The 14693-nt window shown below is 38.3% G+C and overlaps 1 protein-coding gene across 1 annotated transcript; it reads right to left on the bottom strand.

Moving 5' to 3' along the window:
- Window positions 1-203: 203 nt before the first annotated feature.
- On the bottom strand, window positions 204-9318 carry HHLA2 (HERV-H LTR-associating 2). Its single transcript, XM_054709821.1, is given in 6 exon segments — window positions 204-241; window positions 479-765; window positions 2112-2229; window positions 2232-2438; window positions 3939-3990; window positions 9289-9318. Coding segments are annotated over 6 exon segments (732 nt in total).
- Between the last annotated feature and the right edge of the window lie 5375 nt (window positions 9319-14693).

The following is a 14693-nucleotide window of genomic DNA, read 5'->3' on the forward strand; positions in this document are numbered from 1 at the left end:
ACTAAAGAGAAACCATAATACTAATTAGTTAACTTTTGTTTAGTTGAAAGATTGGCAAGAATCAGAGGTTGGAACCTGGTAATAGACAAGCAAGCTTTCTTTCCTTCTCCTCCCACCTTTTAAAGTACAATGCAGGTAGAAAATTATCTTTAGAGAATAAACCATAGGGAAATACATTGGTATTTATGAATAAATATGCTACTTTACATTTCACAAATGTTTTCCTTCAACTCATAAACACCTAGCAAGGTAAGAATTATTTCAATTTAATCATTGAGGAACTAATGTTCAGAAGTAAAAATAATTGCTTAAAGTAAAATAGCCAGTAAATATTATGCCTGGGACTTTAGTCCCGGTCTTGTAACAGTCACAGATGCATTTTCTTTCCTTTGTGTTCCGTTCTCTTCCTGTAAATCATTCCTCATTCCCCCAATCCTCAGACATAGCACATGTACACAGAAAGCCCCACGAAGCCTACCTTTCATTGTCCATCTTCCTGTCTATATTTGCTTCAGCAATGGATTTTCAATAGTAAATTCATAAAATTAATTTGATCCTATGATATTTACTCTACCCTTATTATAAAAAGGATCAAAAGACCCAATTTCTTCCATATTGCCTTCAGGGCTAGATGTATTGTCCACTTGCCAAGTACGAACTGGACGAGGATAAACACTTAACACACCACATATGATGGATCTGTTTGTGTTCCTCTTTTCATATTTTATCACCAGTGTGACAAAAGCTAAGGGGGAAAAAGAAGGGCTCTTGGGGAACTGTCATCATTAGCTTCTTGGTAGGCCATCTTTGCAGAACATTTATTATTTTAATATCCATGCATGGAAAGATAAGCTTTATGAGCAAAACTTGGCAGTCACTGAAAGAAAAAGCAAAACAAAAAATGTAGAACTGTAAGATCGTGTATGGTTATCTACAAGTGAAAAAAAGGGTATTCATGGATACATAGCAACTAGTGATCTCAATTCTCTAGAAAGAACAATAGAATGAAATCTAATAGCCTCAGTGCTGAGCAACCAAAATGTGGGTGTTTAAGTCTATAAACTAGCGCTCATGCAGCACTCTGCACTCCTCAGGTACTGGGTACTGACTCAGTCTTTTTGACATTATTTACACATTATTCTTAGATTTCTGAGTCAAGGTCTGATGCAGCTAAATAGGATAGAGGGAGAAGGAACAGTGCTGGGTAAAACAACACATTAGAAAATGCCCCTTCTCCAATAAATAAATGAATAGATAAATACAATTAATATGGGCAAGAGGTAAGTACAGTTGACTCTTGAACACAGTGCTTGTGAACGGCATGGGTCCACTCACCTGCAGATATTTTCTTTTATTATTATTATTTTTTTATTGTTTAAAGTATTACAAATAGTAGCCCTGCAGGATTCAAACCCACATTCTTCAAGGGTCAACTGGCCATTGAGAATGCATGTATGCGAAGGGCTGGCTTAAGTTTTAGGCAGATTTCCAATGCATGGGTGGTTGGCTCATCTAATCCCTGTGTTCTCCAAGGGTTAACTGAATAAAATATTAAAATTAACTGTATAATTTCATATGAGCATTTTCATTGTTTTCCAGTGTCCATTGCTGCCATTCTGTTTTCATTCAGAAACCAAAAAAATTATTGACTTATGCAATTTAAGTCAATAATTCAATATTTTTAATATATCATGTTGGCATAAATTTTTATGATTGATGGTAGTAGGTACTGATAAGACTAAGGGGAAAGTAGATGCTCTTATAATGCTGGTGGAAGTAATGCATTAAAATATTATATCTGATTTTTTTTTTCTTCAGATCATTTCTCTGTGTTTAGTGTAAGGATGTTAATCTCATTAAATTTTTCTTGCAATGTAAAACACTGGAAATGCTTGCATATCTACCAATGGGAGAATGGGTGTGTCAATTATGGCAGGTCTAAACTATGATATACTACTCATTAAAAATGAGGTTGATTTGTATGTATTGACTTAGGAAGCCCCCTAGCATATCAAATTAAGAAAAAGACACTTCAGAAAAACATGGAATTATATCATTGTTATGTTTTGTAAAACCTTACATGCATACTTACCCCCCACCTCTACGACCACTTTGTGATTTTTCTAGCTGTTGTTTCCACATAGCACATATAAATTCCTTCATCCAAATGGCTTAATCTTCTGAAAGGTAGGGAAGCATTTCTGTTGTGAATTTCACTGAGGAAGAGGGTGTCCTGGTTGTGTATCTGGGATCTTGCTTTCCCAAATGGTCACTGTCTTTGTAGTGACATCATGTATAAACATCATGTGATTCCACCAGTGAATTATGACTTTTTCTCCCACTCTCAAATGATCAAGGGAGAATTACATCTTCCTCAAGTCTTCCAATGACTATTTGTTCACTCATAGTATTAAAATGATTGAAGAAAGCTGGAAAGACTGTGTATAAAATGAGCAGTTATGAAGAGAATTAGTGATGGGTACTTATCAAGGGTTATGTTAGGACTACCTAGAAGAACTATTTTAGGTCAGCAGCCTGATCATTAACAGACACAGCATCAAGAACTCCTGCTAGTCTAATTACTAGAAACAAGCTATAAAGCTCTGTGTTTGAGTTACTGCAATTTTAATAGACTATCTGTTTGATTCATTGTAGCTATGAGAATTGTCAACAGCCTAAAGCGTAGAAACATTAGTTTGCTCCCGCCTTGATCAATAGTCTCATCTCTCCTCTGATCCTGGCCTGCTATAGTTACTGGAAATTATGTATATCATGTAATAAAAGACTCTTATTGATTTTTATTCCCTGAACACATTTACTTTTAACACCTACTATAACAATAACAAATTATTTTATCCAGCTAGCTAGAGCTAGCAGGCCCTAAAATATTAGAACATGCTTAACTTGGTTGAGTTAGGAAATATTTGAGTGCATAGAAGATGATGTTAGGTTCAGAAATCTGTTAGGAATATGCGGATATTAGTTTCAAGTGAGGGAGCACACAGGCAGGAGGAGTCCAAAATGGGCAATGAAGTGACTCATTTATTTTGGCTTTGGGAAAACTCTCAGGCTATCCCATGAGTTAATAAAAACTAGTAAATAAATGTTATTCTGAATATAAATGTGGAAGTCCAATTTTCCACTTTAGAAGCTGATTTTAAAAACCAAATGGATTTATCAAAATCAAGGATTTTTGCAAAGAAGATATACTTAGCTACTTCATAATCATTGAAGCCAGAATCCAGGTTCTTTGATCAGTAGGTTGAATGCCCTATATCAGTATATGAATTCTATGATATTAGGACTGAAAAGCTTAGCTTAGCTTATGGACAATGTAGTAAACTCCTTTGGACTCTGGACAAGGCCACTGAAGATGGGGGAATTGGGTGCTCGTGTGGCCCTGTCACACCTTTTTCCTCTGGCACTATTTCCACTCTGCCATGTCCTACTTCTCTTCCTCAGAGAGATTATTTATTTCTGTACAAAGTGTTAGAGGGATGTGGTATTATGCTGAGAGAAAGACATGGAAAGTTGGGATACAAAAGGAGTGGTTTTGTTGACCTCCCTAATTGTTCTACTAAACACCTCTAATATTTTATTAGTTAATTAAAAATGCCTAGCAAAACTAATAATGCCTTCTGTCAACTGTTGAGTAAGTACCAAGCCTACACCTTAAAAAAAAATCAATCAACCAATCAATCAAATTTGCCTTTCTAGTGATTTTATTTCTGGTAGCAGATAACAGTTTAGAAGAGTTTTAATCAGAGTAGGCAGGAGAAAATACAATTTTTAATCTTCATGCAGACTTTCATTAACTGATCTTTTAGAAAAGTTCACAATGTATGGCTAGAGAGGAAACAGCCACCTTGTGCTGGGTACTCATGTTCCTCTTGAATATACAAATAAATAACACTTGGGTATATTACAAAGGAACTTACTTTGAGATCCGCTTAGAGATATTATAAGAATGAGGAAGAGAGACAGCACTGCCTGTATCTTGTAGAGGTCATGTTACTTATTCTATTAAAAAGAAGCAAAACATGCATTCTATGGATTTTAAGAGCAAACAGGAATTAGTAAAGAAAGTGACTATATATAGATTAGTAAAATAAAATATGGTTCATCCACACAGATAATTCTTCTGCAGCCATTAAAGCTGATCTTAAAAGATGGCTCAGTAGCATGGAAGGGAGTTCTTGTAGGAGAAAATTAGATTACAATGCAACTTTTAAGTAGCACAGTCCCTTCCTAAAAGCACACGCATTTCTGCACTTCGGAGACTGACATGACATATGACTAAATGTGCACTAGAATGTTAACTCTGGAGAGCAGGTGTCACATCTAAAGCAGCATGTTTTTAACCTGACTGCATATTCCTATTACATAGATCTACATAAAAATTGGAAAAGCAGCACAAACATATTAAAATACAATTAGAGAAAACATTTGCAATATGACACAGTTATCACTCCAATAGCTTCCATCTTTCTCATAGCAGCAGGTATTGAAAAATGGCTGTTGAATGAAAAAAGATTTGGAATACATCCAAGGGTAGTTCTCTAGATAATAATATTTTTGTCTGTTATATTTTTTTAAAAATATTTTTATTGATTTCAGAGAGCAAGGGAGAGGGAAAGAGACATAGAAATATCAATGATGAGAGAGAATAATTGATTGGCTGCCTTCTGCGTGCCCCCGATTGGGACATGTGCCCAAATGGGATTCGAATAGTGACGTCCTGGTCCATAGATCCATGCTCAACCACTGAGCAACACCTGCCAGGCTTTGTCTATTATTTTTAAAGCTTTTACAATGGACATGTATTGTTTTTACAGTAAATATACTAAACAAAATTCAATTTAAATATTAAATGCCAATGATGTTAACTATGGTGTTACTTATAATGACACATGGAAAAAAACACACTTGGAAACATCCTTAAGTGTCCAATAATAGTGCAGATCATAAGGCAGCCATTAAAATCATGGTTTACAAAGAGTGTTTCAAAAGCTTTAAAAAGTGAGAAAATATAGATGGCAAAATGTATAAACACAATGTAATTTCAAGTAAGTAAAGTATAACTTATTTTCTCTGGCGATGGGATGATAGATAATTTTTACTCTTTAACAAATATCCTGTTTAAAGAACAATATGTAGTAATTTATTTTAAAAACCTCTGAAAGAAAATCTTAAGTAAATCATTTGGGAGCTCTACCATTACAAGGTTGTGTTTTTTATTGATTTTAGGGGTGGAGAAAAGAGGGAGGGAGGGAGGGAGGGGGAAAGAGAGAGAGAGAGAGAGAGAGAGAGAGAGAGAGAGAGAGAGAGAGAGAAACATCAATTTGTTGTTCCACTTATTTATGCATTCATTGGTTGCTTCTTGTAAGTGCCCTGACCAGGAATCAAACCCACAACCTTGGCATATTGGGATGCTGCTCTAACCAACTGAGCTATTTGATTAGGGTGCAAGGTTGTGTTTTAAATTTGTTACAGGGTATGAAATTTAAGAATAATTAAAACTATTCTAAAAATAAAATTAGGTTCCTTCATTACATTTAATCAAATTAAAAGCTGGTAGATTAATAATTTATACTTTCATTTTTACATTTTAAATAGTAGAAAAAAATAATTGGTACATATTCTTGGAAGAGCGCCTTTATAACATGACTGTACATTTCCAATTATAGATAGATCTACATAAAAATTGGAAAAGCAGCACAAACATATTAAAATACAATTAGAGTAAACATTTGCAATATGACACAGTTATCACTCCAATAGTTTCTATCTTTCTCAGAACAACACCTAAAATGCTTGGCAAAATAAAAACTTAAAAAATAGTATTAGTTATGAAAATAAGACCTTTATATTTCTTCCTGTAGATGTATTTGCATTTATAATATATGAAAAGATATATTATAATGATTATCTCTGAATAGTAAGATTACCAGTAATCATTAAACTAATTTCCTACTGCAAACATATGTTAATATGTAATAACTTTTTACCTTTATAGTCTATTAAAAAAACAATTTAAGATTTAATCAGTCTCTTTCCAAGCAAAAATCAAATCCTCCTGTTTAATGTATGTTTAGGGCATTTCATGTTCACTGCCTAGTATAGGTTCACCTTCCCATTCTCCAAAATGACTCCAATAGTTGCTACCTTTTCTTGAAATTTATAACACCCCTTTTCCCATCTCCATTTCAGCTGGTGCTCTTGCTTCATTAATTACTCCCTCATCCCCCTACCACCAATTTAGCCTCCTCTTTTCCAAGTCAAACCCTTCACTATTGCTGTCATCCCATGTATTTTTTTTTTTTGCATCCAGCAATTTATCCCTGCAATTATATCTCCTTTCTACTGTATTACCATGTTCTGTCTCCCTACCAGATCAATCCCACGAGCATAAACACTCCAATACATCCCAACTTAAGAACAGAAAAAAACAACAATATTCTCTTCCAACTTTTGATTAGCTACCCATCTATTTCTAAGCTCTATTAACTTCTTAAAATAATTGTTTAAATAGCCATTCTAATTTCCCCTTTACAATCTCCCCTCCATCCATTCTGGGCCCAACTGCATGACATGTCATATCTGCCACTGTCAGTGTGACCAAGAACTTCCATATTGCCCAAAACAGTGGATACAATTTGTTCTTTTCTTATCCATCTCACAGCAGCATTCAACATAACCAGCTGTTGGAAGATTCTTCTCTTCGTTTCTGAACCACCACATTCTTCCAGTTTTCCCTTCCTCACTGTTGCCCCTCCTTAGCCCTCTCCTGGGCCTCCTCCCCAGCTTGTCCTATTTATGTGGAAATATGGATGTTCTCAAGGCCTTATATTTTCTCTATCTTCTCTCCCTAGGTGAGTTCCTCTATTCCATAACACTGAATGCCATCCATATGCCAAGGATTCTCAAACTTATCAGATATTCAACTACCCATTTGAGCTGTTTATTTAGATCCCTTATAGGCATCACAGAATTACCACGAGCCCTTGTTTCCACTTCATTCCCTTTACTATCGCTCCTTATCCTACCCCAAACATGACAACAAAAATTACCCTGCTCCTTCTCTAGTCTTCATCTCAATAATTGATACCAAATCCTCCCAGTTGTTTAGGCCAGGATCTTAGAAATCAACCTTGACTCTCCCTTTCCCTCATGACCCATATACGTATAATACATTAACCAACTTTTTTTTTTGCAAATGGATTACTCTCCATTGTTTGTGCACTTCTCTCCAACTCCATCATTACCATCCTACTCCAAAACACTGTCATCTCTTACTTAAATATATAAAATAGATACCTGGCTGGTTACCCTTTTCTATTCTTGCCTCCTTACAACCCATTGTCAATATAGCAGCCAAGAGTTATATTTTTTAACTATAAATCTTTCTATGAAATCTTCCTCATTAAATCCCTCCAGTGGCTTCCCACCACACTCAGATCCACATTCTTTTTGTTGTTGTTGTTGTTAATCCTCACTTGAGGATATTTTTTCCATTGATTTTTAGAGAGTGAAAGGGAGGGAGGGAGGAGGGAAGAGAGAATGAGAGTGAGACAACCATGTGAGAGAGACACATTGATTGGTTGTCTCCTGCAGGTGCCCTGACCAGGGCAGGAGATCCAACCTGCAACTCAGGTATGGATCAATACCCTTGACTGGGTATTGAACCTGAGACCTAACAATGCACAGACCGATGCTCTAACCACTGAGAAACACCAGCCAGGGCCAGATCCACATTCTTAACCCTAGCCTACCAAGCCTTTGTGCTCTGGCTTCAGGTCCTGCCTGTCTCTCCAGCATCTCTTATAACAACCCACAACATACATTCCAAAAGACTAGTGAATACAAGTGCTCCAGTTCAGGGGTCAGCATAAGTATAAGCCGAAAATTAGTCATTTAAGAACTACATAATTTATGTCTTTTGAAAAAATGACAAATTATAGTAGCCAGTTTGTCATCTAAGATTAACTGTTCTGGATTTTTTTTTTTAAACATGCTCAACCTCTTCTACACAAATGCTTGATTTAGTGCTGCTGAAATAATCTCAGCATTCAGCTAAGTGAGGCAGTGAATGAGTATTTGGCCCTATTTTATGCCTAAGTTTTATTTTTAGACATCGATTTTCTTCCCCAAAAGCAGCAGAAATCTTCCACCTTGGATTAAACTGAAGTTACCCAAGTTGCAATCAGCACCCTTACAAAGGCTTCAAGTGTTAGAAGCATCTTGTTCTGGTACATTTGGCTAGATTCCAGATGTGGGGCGGGGGGAAACAAAGAGAGGCAGCCTCTGTAATAAAACACAGCAAAAAGGAAACCAGATGCTAAGGCCAATCAGACAGAAAAGAAAATTGAGGTCACTCCACAAGCATGTAATAAAGAGAACAGAACAGCTATCCTGTACCCATCTTAAGAGCTCCATACCAAATGGACTGCAGCCATCAGCACTAATTGTAACAATGATGACAACTTCACTGTGTTCTGGCCAGGTTCTCTAGCCTACACTTCAGTAACACTCAAAACTAGTTCTGGTCTCATAACTGCTGGCCTAGATGTGACCAGAGCCACAGTGCAAGTCAATTCTCTTTTTGAAATACAAGAGTGTTTCCCATCACTTGCATCATGCCGGTTCCCATTATGAATTCCTTCAGGAAGAGCAGCTTCCAGGGAACTACATTCTCTGCATCGCTTTTAAATTCACTGCCTCTCCACAGTGCTCATGGCACGTAGACCGTTTGTGAAAGAAGTCATAACAAAAAGGAAAACTCTTTGTAGCATCCTGGGGATGTCTCCTTGGCATCCACTTAGGTTTTAATATGATTGACTTTGTTTAGATAGAAAAAAGAACAATTTTAGGATCATTCTCATTTTACTCAAAAAAACCTCCCCTGATGTTTTACAGTGAAAATCTGCCACTTAAGGATTTATATATTGATTTGAAACTTTGAAATTCTAGGGGTACTGTGTTTGCTCCAGGCTGTGTTTTTGAGGGGGGAGTTGTTCTTTGTTTGTTTGGAACCAGGTTACAGGTATGTGCTGGTACATTTTGGGAGTGGTGTAGAGGTACAGTGGCAGGGCAGCAGGAGTGAAGGAAAAGGGACGAGAAACTGGGGACAAAGGAAAGGCGATGCGAGGTGGCTGTGCCTTGCTGGCTAAAGTTCTAGAACAGAAAACAGGGCCTCTTGCCCTGTCAGAAGGGAAGACCTCCAGCATCCTCTACACTGGCCGCAGCACCTCCGAACAATGTCAGATGAAGAGAGCAAAAGGCATTTACCTGTAGGTTTTCTCCATTGGTTTCCCCCATGGGGCTTTAATGCTCATGTCCTTCCTGGGGGTGCACCTGGCCCTTCGGGACAGCCACTGAGGAAGCCAGATATCATGCCCCACGGTTGGCACTTTGAGCCTGGAAATATGGGGCAGGAGGAACCACAGCCTCTGTGAGTGTCCATGGGTCACAGCAGGACTCTGTGGCTACTGCAGCTCCCACGTGGTGGGTACAATGGAGGCCATTTGGAAGTCAGCCTTTCCAGGGCCAGGGTCAGCTGCTGAGGGTTGGAAATGAGGCAATGGCCCTGGGGCAGGGCCTCTCTGTTCAACCACTTGAAGGGCCAGGAAACAGGTAAGGCCAAGAAAATCTAGGGAGGCTCATACATTGGGTCAAATGAAAGCAGCTATTTCAAAAATGACACACATTTAATATTTGATATTATGTATATTAGCAGACCATTAATCACCTATTCAGACCCCTGTGGTCACTGTTATCAGTTCAGTTTTCATGCACATATTGCTCAACTACTGCTACCTGCTCAGGTACTGGAACCTTCCTCAGCAGATTGCCCTTAGGTGATGGAAGCTATTCCCCACTGCCTGCCTCAATGATGGCTTCAAGGCAAGAGACAACCCATGGTCCAGATGCCCCCCTGGGAATGAGGCTGAGACTTCACTAAGAGCCACATCCTCACTTAGCTTCTATCTCTGCCCCATCCGGCTTCCCACACTTCCTTACAGGTTTCTCCTGAAAACATTCCCTCATTACTTATCCACAAATCCTCATCTCCGGTGTGCTGGGTCTTGGAGGCAGAGCCCCAGACAAAGCACGTGGATAGGAAACCACAGTCTATAGGAGGGACCAGGGCACTACTGTGCCTCCATGGGCCATTTTCCACTTCAGACCCTGATCACAAAATGTTTCTTCTTGCCAGAAGGACAGGTTATGTAATCCTCCTCCACAGTGCTCTATGCAAGAAAGAATATAGCTGAACAGAAAGGGCTTTTTGCTTTTTACTTTTTGCTTGTTTGTTTGTTGTGGTTTTTTTTTAGCAAGAACATGTAAAGCCAACACAACAGACAAAAGAAAACGCCAGGGTTAACAAGGCAGATGGCCTACAATTTGTTGAAAACATAAAGGCAGGAAGCAATTGAACAAGACTATTAAGTGAAGTGAGTTTTGAGTATGTGGAAATGTAAGGCCAAGGCTTTCTGGAATTAGTGGCCTCTCCCTCTTTAAAACACACCAAGAGCAGCTCACAGCACGACAGATGCCCCCGGGAAGCTCGTTTGCTGTGTCTGTGTACTTCTATATCCATCCATTTGGTGTGTTATCATCATTAAATAATTTTAACTAACTATTATGCTAGTTGATTTAATCAGAGGGTCAGTCTAACTTGGTGTTTCTGCAACAACTAAGATGAATAAGATGAATGCTTTGGGAAGGCTAAATAAAAGCAAGGCACAAAGAGGGAGGGTATTGGATTCTGGTACTGGATTAGGTGTGGGCGGGACAATAGCAAAAGACTGAAAGCAAATTGCAAAGGTCTAGAAAGAGCTGGAGTCTTTTGTATCAATCTGAAAGCAAAGGTCTCTGGGTACTTTCAAGAAACAAAAACTGGAAATGCTGGATGGTGCATTATTGATTTAGTCTGTGCAAGAAAGATAATTCAGAAAATCAAACAGCGGGCCCCCTACTAAGAACAAAGCCTTGATGCCCTGTACTCAGAAAATGAGAAAATAATGGACATTTTCATATTTTAATGTTAAAAACATTCAAAATATATAATTTGGGTACATTTTTAAAAAAACAAAACAAAACACATACCAGCTACTGGACCTAAGTGAGTCAGCTGTAAGGATTTTGACTAAAGTAATAAAAGCTCTGAAATATGAGTTTTCACCACAGATAATGGGAGACAAAGTCTCTCTAACACAGAGGAGGAGCCGCAGTGCACGAAGGTTATAGAATCTGGGATCCACTACAATGGACTCTCCCTCATGTTGGTTTCAGTGCATCACCAACTTCTGATATCAGAAACCCATGCTATGAGGGTCACAGTTGTTACATTTAAATAGCATATGGCATAGTAAGTGATATATCCAGTGTTCCTTCTTCCCCAGTATGAGATTTACCATCCTGACTCAGTCCCTAGGTCTTCCTTTCTAATCCAGAAGTAAAGACCCCCTCCTTGTATCTACATGTCAAGAGGGTGGGGTGGAGTGACCTGCAATGGATGATCAGAATCAACCAATTTCAACATAACTTATTCCTGGCAGCGCACCACTCACAGCTTTTATTATGTGATGCTTTCTAATGGACTGCTTTCTGGCAAGTGCTTATGCCTATGTACACCTGAATTAGTGGCGTTCAGTCCTCAGAATTGAAAGCTGTAGCTCACCTGACCAGCTGGTGCACAAGAAAAAAAGACTGCTGGCTGAGTCCCGTGCACATGGCTCAGTGGGTCATTTCAAAGTAGAGCAGTTATCAGCCTGGCTTTGTACCAGTGAGTTATCTGTACAGCTGAGTCAGTTCTGCCAAATAAATTTTGTTTGTAAAGCACCATTGCCTCATCCCTACCTCCTACTCACAACCCATTCCTAAGTTAGAGTCAGAAAATGTTGAAGTTCTGAGACACAAGGGAAATGGAATATTTCACTTTCCTTATGGGGAACCCATTCTCACCCAGCAAGCCTACCATCTTTTCTGCCATTAAAAATATACAATTTGAAGCTCTCCTATGGGTCACAAACTATACAGGGATGAGTCAGTCCCTAATCTCAAAATCTCAGTCTGGTACCAAAAGATAGATGGGTTATATAAACAAATAAGTTATAGCACAGAGATACAGGCAGCTATAAGGACTCCCACCAGGCATTACCCAAGGACAGAAGAAAAATACTTGAGCTTAGAGAGGTCAGGGTAGTAAGGGAAGCTTCTTGAAGCCTCAGTTTTGAAAGGCCAAGAAAAACTGGCCTGTAAGGAAGAGTAGAGGGAAGTGAGGGGAGGAAAGATATTCTATGCAGACAACAGGACAGAGTTATACAGCTGCAAGAGAGAAAATAAATATCAAGCAAGCCATGTGGAAGAGAAGATGCTGGGAGGTGAGTAAGGGCTAGGTAATGACCTTTCTTGTAAGCTACACTAAGGAAATAGGAAGCTACTGATGAAGTCAAATTTGTGTTTTAGGAAGATCACACCATGGGATTGTAGCAGATGAGTAAACAGAGCCAGCCTGTGAGCATCAACTCAGTAAATGTGACAGGAGACCATTTAAAAGAAATTTATAGTGTGAAGTAGATAAGACATGAAAGGACACTGACAGACACCAACACCATTTTCCTCTTTCCTCACTAACGCAGTTCCTTCTCTGCCAAGGGCTATGCAGGGCACGACCACCTCTTGCTAAAAGGAGAACTGGGAAAGGCTCCAAAAAAGGGAAAACGAGATGACCACAACTGGCTCAGAATGGGAGTAGGTATCCTCTGTATTTGGGAAAAAAGGTGCTGGGTAGTGACCATTGTGAAGAGTTGGGTTTAGGCAAACCAGTCGGAACTTCCCAAATTTCTTGGAAATTGAGTCTAGCAACTAACCCTGTTTACAGGACTCTTAAGTATTGAACCCTAATTAAAAGATGTCTGCCTTTCCTCCTTTCTAACTTAGAGTCCAGAGGAAGCAGGACAGTGTGGCCACCCTCTTAAATTGCTTTGTATCAAAACTAAATTACAGGCACACCTCATATTATTGTGGTTCACTTTTTTGCACCTCACAGATGATGCCTTTTGTTGTTGTTGTTTGTTTTGTGTGTGTGTGTTTTACAAATTGAAGGCAAAATTCTCCACCAGCAAAAAAAAAAAAAAAAAAAAAAAAAAAAAATTAAGACCTGCTTTACTGAGATTTTTGCTTTATTGTGGTAGTCTGGAATTGAACACTTAATACCTCTGACATATGCCTGTACTAAAATCAAATTTAAAAAGAGCAGTTTGAGATTGTTTTGGACAGCGGGTCATAAACAAAGGTCTGTTGGAAGCATTTCTATGGAAACCTTTGTGTCATAAAAGAAATAGATGCCAAAGCAGCACTTGATGGCAAACCCCTTTGCTCTCCTTTCTGAGTACTGATTTGATGGCTGGAACTGCAGCAGCCATCCTACCGATGTGAGGAAATAAGTAGGAGGATTGAAAATTTCACATAATAAGGATGATAGTGCAAGAGAATAAAAAGAACCTGGGTTTGTAATAATATTTTTGAGTCCCTGTAGCTGTATGTTCTGGATCTTTTACTTTTAGACTTCCTATTAATTTACATTGCTGTGAGTTGGATCATCAAGTGTGTCTAAACATTCCAAAGTAACACAAAATAAAAATAACATTTACCTGATGAAGAGCTACTGACATAGGAAGTAGGTTCCATTTTTGCCTTCAAAAATAAATCCATGAAAAAACAATCTCTCCTTCCATCACAAAAAAATATACTGAAAAGCGTTGTATTATCTTTTAACAGAGCAAAATTGGAGACATTCATTTGCTTGTTAATGTTAACAAAACAACTTGTAGTCGTGAAGCTAAGACAAACATTAGTTATGAGCCATTAGAAGTTTGTAGCAAGTTTTATGTGCCTTATGCTTTTTATAGGAAGATTTCTAACAGCAGAACCACATTAACCTTAAATTTCCTATTTCTTTTTAGTGTCCACATTAAAAGGAAAATACTGATTATCAACTGAAGCATAACCTTGCAGATACGGGAGTTTCTGTTACAAAACTAGAAAAGAGCTTGGCTAGCTATTTGACTCTTCAGAGCCCCTATTCTTCGTTATTACTTTCAAAGAGAAAGGAATAAATACTTGTTTTCAAGGGGCCTTTAAAAATAAGTCTATAAAGTAGTAAAGCAACTTTATAGTATACAATTAGGACTTGTATATTTGTAGAAATAATAAAGCCAATGTCACAACATAATTATGTGCATTTCAATGTTATAAGGTTAGTGTGAAATTTATAAAGTGAAAACTAAACAAGGGACAACAGAAAAGCTTTTAGTTGGTCTGTAGACTGTTGGAATGCAGAGTGCATAAGTTTGACTCATTCAGACACATGAGTTCATTGGTTCACTCATAGACGGAGCTGCTGAGATGCGCCTGGTAGGTCAGCCTCTGCTCAGTTCTGTTTGTTTCTATAGCTAGCAATTCTACAGGAGGGTGTGTGTGGGGGTTCAGTAAAGACAATTGCAAACTTAGGCAAACAGAGAGAGACACCAGCAATGCTGAGAGGAGGATTGTTAAAAGTGCAGCATCTTTGCCAGTGTCTCCATCTATTCAGGCAGTGAGATCCAGGCCCAGCATGATTCACAGTGGAATGGTGATTCTGCTTTTCCTTGCACTGGCTCTTAATTCTTACTCTCCAAAGATTAGCT

This window comes from Eptesicus fuscus, chromosome 3, assembly GCF_027574615.1.
Source record: "Eptesicus fuscus isolate TK198812 chromosome 3, DD_ASM_mEF_20220401, whole genome shotgun sequence".
NCBI lineage: Eukaryota > Metazoa > Chordata > Mammalia > Chiroptera > Vespertilionidae > Eptesicus > Eptesicus fuscus.